The sequence below is a fragment of the Manacus vitellinus genome, unplaced genomic scaffold (genome assembly GCF_001715985.3).
Source record: "Manacus vitellinus isolate BGI_N305 unplaced genomic scaffold, ASM171598v3 scaffold_9_pilon, whole genome shotgun sequence".
Classification (NCBI taxonomy): domain Eukaryota; kingdom Metazoa; phylum Chordata; class Aves; order Passeriformes; family Pipridae; genus Manacus; species Manacus vitellinus.
Window position 1 is genome coordinate 3,279,774 of NW_021940917.1, and position 5,393 is coordinate 3,285,166.

Genomic DNA, 5,393 nt, shown 5'->3' on the forward strand with positions numbered 1-5,393 from the left:
TTATCCTTTGATTCCAATGAGTGTGTGTTGCAGGAGAAGAGTCAGAGATCACTCCAACAGATCTGTCCAAGTAGTTTATTAAGTTCTAATCAGTAAATTTAGGTGTACAGATGGATTTGTAGTCAGTGCTCTGCACTAAAGTATACAAATATTATTGTGTAAGTTTCTTACACATATCTTAAATGCTGCATGCATGCAAATATGTCACCAACTCATCGATGTCTGGTGTCAGACAAAAGGTCTTTCAGCCTCAAGGGTAACCTTGAGAGGCATACCTCCTTGAGGGGAGATCACCACTCTGCAGACAGGTGCTATGGATGGAGAGCTCAACAGACTCTCATAGCTGGAGATATTTACAGTAAAGTAGTTGATTTGTAGTCAGTTTTTCTGCTACTGATGCACTTTCCTCCACTTATCAATCCTGTCTCCATCCAGACCTGTGGTTTTGATTTGCTGCTGAATTCTTAATGGCAGTCTCACACAGTAGGATTAACTTTGGTCAGATCTGCTTGGTGAACATCAGACTGGACCAAAGTCTACTTAGTTCAAATAGGACGAGTGCATCCATCACAGTATGCCGCAGAGGCAACTGAGGCAAAGTTCCTTTGCATAAGGTACAAAAGGGTCCTTTTGAATATTATTCTGGTTTTGCCAGTGTACTGGGACAGCGTTGATGCCGTTTTCACAGGGGTTTTTCTCTATTGGATTTGACAGAAGGGTGCAAGTGCAGCATACACAGTTCACTAACAGTTATTACTATTTTTTATTAAAATATATCAGTAATTAATTAACAAGAATGCATGCGTTAAGGAGAGCAGCAGGTGTACAGAGATATTCTAATGACAATAAAGTTGGGCATTGTATCTCTTGAGCACTGGTCTGCTGTGTGCAAAACTTCAATCAATTCTGTCTTAATAAACAAAGTAGGAAAGCTCAAATATTTAAAATATGATATCCGGAAAAGGCCTGTGAGGGGAAAAAAAAAGATCTAATTAAAAAAGACTGCTTTTCTCCACAAGCATCCAAACTGAACTGGTTGTTGGGCACACAGATTTAGTCATGGCTTTAAATAATAGGCAAAACTTTTCCAAATCTGCATATTTACATGATTCACTTCCTGGTTTTTCTGATTTGTTGTCTTTTTGTGCTGTATATGGATTTTGATGAGCTGTAGCATGCTGGATTAATCTTACTTGTATTTTTAATACAGTGTGCTCATTGCCTCCCAAATGGAACCAGCATTTGCCAGGAGAGTGTACCCATGTTTTGATGAACCTGCCATGAAGGCCACATTCAATATCAGAATTGTCCATGACCCAAGCTATGTGGCTCTTTCCAACATGCCTGCTATTGGTAGGTAAACAGCAAGTCAACTTACGGGGTTTTTTCCCCTAAATTACTTTTTAAAAGGGTGCAATTTATCTGAGCAGACTATGTCATCTGATACAGTGTATTGTCCACGTGCTAATGTCTTCAAAGGGCACACAAAATCTGTGTCTATGAACTTAAACATTTGGACACTGTTATTCATAATTAATGTCTCTGATGGCAATAAGTCCATCAAATAGTTTTGTTAGTTGTGATGTGCTCTCCTCTGGCTGCTGCAGGCTGCATAGGGTTTGATTCCTGTTATTTACTTTAGTCCGTGTGTCTGTCTTATGTGTGACATCTTTTTAAAACCAAATGGCAACCTCAAGTATTCAAGGCTGTATTTGTGACATCAAGGGATTCCTTTAATTCTAAGTAGATTTTAAGACATATTTACAACATACAAAAAATTGTTTTCCCGGGCAGAGACACTATAGCCTCCTGTGTATATGAAGAATTAGAAAAAGTACACTATAAAGCTCTGGAGACGCTACTCCTGTCCCTTTCTGGAATCTCATGTGGGATGTCTGTGGGGTATAAGGTTCCAAACTACGTTAGTGTTCCTACAGAAATCTGTTGTGTCTTTTGCCTTCTTCTTAAAAGCCTTTTTCTGCAGTTCAATGCCATGAATCTCTATTTTTCAACTAAATAATTTCAGCCATAAAAAGTAAGTTTTACGAGATTTGCATGGAAGATAAGTAACTAAGGAACATAGATGGGGTCTCTGTGAGAATTTCCGGAAGCATTTTCTACCCCTGAGAATCCTGTCCATATCCCTCTTATTTAGAAAGAAGATATCTGATTTAGTGTTTCATAATTCTTAGGCACACATGTATTTGAATTATAATAGATCAGATTTAGAGATATCAGTTTTAGAGATATGCAGCATGGAATAAAATGTCCACAGCTTGCTCACATATTAAAACTGACACAGTTTGATATCCTTCCAAGACTTCATTTAAGAAGCTCAAGAGTGGATTTTTGCTGTTTGCATGGAAGGTCACAACTCTGATACATGTCGGTAGCAACGAGTCTGGCTGCTTTCCTTCTGTCAGAAACATATGAAGAATGTAGTGCAGGAATACAGCATATTGAAGAGAGGGGTAAAAAAACATGCAGAAAACATAAAATTCCTTGTTTATTATGGATGAGCATTGGTTTGAATATTTTTTTGGTTTTTTTTCCTAGATGTATCTGAAATGAAGGATGAAAATGGAAGCCTATGGACTGTTACCACATTTAACACTTCACTGAAAATGTCGACTTATTTGACTGCTTTTGTGGTCTGTGATTTTGATTATGTCACCAGAACGGAGCGGGGAAACAAGGTAAATATGAGGCTGCATAACACGTTATAGCAGTTTACAGCGGAAGTTGGCTCTGTGGTGCATCATGTGCTTTAGAAGATACCACACACATTAACTCTGTTTTCCATTCCAAAACTATTTGCTTATGTGGCAAAACTGCTAACATTTATCCTGTAGATATTTCTGCAGAAACATTTCCTTTAGGACAATTAGTTTATTGTCTTGTCCTGTTCATTTCATACAGCTGCAGAAGTAGGTTTGGGCTGTGTATGTTAAAAATTTGGAGCAGCTACTCTGCAGAAAGTACTGGTCATAATTTAGGGTCTTCTTACTTTCTTAGCTGTCTTAGTCGGAAAAAATATCTGTTTCCACTGCTGTGACAAAACACTGATGTTCAGTGCCTTGTTCTTCAAGACCCCTTGAGGACCACCACCATGACATCACTAAGAGTAATACTGTGCTCCAAGCATTTTGTATACTAGTATTTTAACCTTTTATTCGGTAGTGGTCGCATTTTTTTTAGCCTTCAGAAGTCCCTGTTTTGTGTTTGAAGCTTCTTCATCTATGAGTATTCAGTTTTGCTCTTACTGTACAATGGCCAAAGCTTCTCAAGAGAAGCTGTAAAAAAATGTACTGCATTGGCACCAGTTGTTTCTCTTTCCTTCTTTTGGTCAAAGTCAACAGGGAAAAGATGTATCAAGTTGTTCCAAAATAAATAGTAAATTCAAGTATACAGCTATTAAAGGTAGCATTTACTTGATCTCCTTAATAAATGAGAAAACTGCATGGTTGGTTCACTGTCATCCTACTGGGGAAAGCTGGGACAACATGAGAGGACAGTGCACAGATCACCTAGTAAGCACAGTATTGGCTCTTTTTAAAAGTGAAGATTGGACTTGGTATGTCATACCTGTCACCTTCTGTCTTGAACCTGTTGGATGCTTACAGCTATGGCTGTGGTGCCTTTTTCTTGGGCTGATGTGTACTGACAGTAGTTAGCAAAGCAGAGCATTCAAATGAGCTTTTATTCAGAGGGAAGAGGCACCACCTGTGTTCTGTGACATAAAGGAAGACAGCATTTCACCCCTTGGTTTTAGAGGGAGATACTCAGTTTATGCCTCCACAATATTTGTGTGAGCATATTCATTTGTGCCTATTTTTGACATTTCTGCTAAGTAATTTCCAACCTGAAACAGGGATATTGTAACTCAAAGCTGATATGAGGATTAGGATTTTAAGATGTTTAGGTTTTGCAAATTAAGTGATCTGGTCTTTGAATCTCCTCTGAAGCCTTGGCTGAAAAGAGGGCCTCAGAGGTTGAGGACACTCTTTTTTTTTTCCCCTTATAAATTAAATCCCAATGCTTCCCAACTGTGCTCTTAGCGTTTGGCTGTGCAGCTTCTTGTGAGACCACGTATAGCACTTAGATGCAAGAAATGTCGAGGTTTTGAGCTGATAGGCACGTGGAGGGGGTCTTTCATTCAGAAATATATGGCGGAGACAAACCTTTTCTAAGCCTACTCCATCACTCTTGAGCAAGGAGCTGTCCTTTCCAGTACAAAACAAAAGGGCAGAGGAGGGGAAAGCTTTGCTTGCAGCCACAGTTTCTGTTACTCAGAGGTACAGATGCTCTCTGCCCAGATACCATCTGCTCTCCTTAGCAGAGAGGGAGGCCAGTGGTCTGTTTCAGGCTGTGAGAAAGTTCAAGAGGAGAGATGTGTATCTTTGGACCACAAACACTCTCTGGAAGTTCATTTCTCTCTCATTAGGTGGGCTGAAAGAGAGCTTGTCACCCAAACTCACTGGCTGGCATACATTGGCTTAAGATGTGTGATTCCAAATCGTTTCACAGTATTTTCCACTTAAAAAAAGAAAAACTATGAGATCGTTTGTTCCAACAACGTATAGTTGGATTCAGATCTTCATCCTTTCAAAGTACCGGAACTCTCCTAGGTTTTAGCAGGAGCATGTTCTTTGACACATTTTGTTGGGTCCAGTAAAACTTGGATTCTTTTAAAGATTAAATTAAAAGCTTCATTGCATGGTTTGGTGTGGACAGACAGCATTTTTTCCAACAATGATTCACAAAAGAGAAACAAAGAGAATGGAAATATGAGGGTTGTTTAAAAGAACTCTCCCTTGTGTTATTGCAGATACGTATTTGGGCTCGGAAAGAAGCAATTGGAAATGGGTATCTTGACTATGCTTTAAGTATCACTGGTCCAATATTTTCATTTCTGGAAGATGTACTTAACATCAGCTACCCTCTGCCAAAGACAGGTGAGATGACTTATTTTCTGAAAGGAACCACAAATGGCTGCTGCTGGTATAACATTCACAGAAGCAATGTGTTCTTTTGCAGTATTCTCCTTTTGCAGCTTACTACATTCTTTTACAGCTTACCATTGAATACACCACCTAAACTTTAACTCACTGACTTTTCCTTTCTGCATCATGTCTTTTATTAATCTGTAACTCAGTGTTCTTACTTTCACATCCTACTCATTCTTTTAAAGCATGACTTCCTAATAAAGGGGCAGTTGGGACAACAAAGTGGGTAGAAAGAAGTATTTCAGTCATGTGGCTATTTCTGGGATGCATAGACCATAACATGTAAGGATGTTGTAGTTCCTATGTCCTCCTAGTAAATCCATGCTTGCTCTAATAACGTGTCCCCCCCAAGCATTCCTTGCTTTTTTCAGTATGTCCCTGTCTTAC

General features: G+C 39.1%; 1 protein-coding gene across 6 annotated transcripts in view; it reads left to right on the plus strand.

Annotated features, from left to right (window-relative positions):
• The first annotated feature begins 1,208 nt into the window (after positions 1-1,208).
• The window catches only part of LVRN (laeverin), a 29,325-nt gene continuing 25,140 nt past the window's right edge, over positions 1,209-5,393 (plus strand). For 5 of the 6 annotated variants that reach the window (XR_003212966.1, XM_025896438.1, XM_018086030.1 and 2 more), the window contains exons 1-3: positions 1,209-1,353; positions 2,557-2,696; positions 4,829-4,955. Coding sequence is in view for 5 of the 6 variants with exons in the window: in XM_025896438.1 (XP_025752223.1) it covers positions 1,230-1,353; positions 2,557-2,696; positions 4,829-4,955 (391 nt within the window). In the remaining variant the exon portion in view is untranslated. Of the gene's footprint in view, positions 1,354-2,556; positions 2,697-4,828; positions 4,956-5,393 lie in introns of those variants that run through there. The other variant, XM_025896441.2, reaches the window with a different exon arrangement.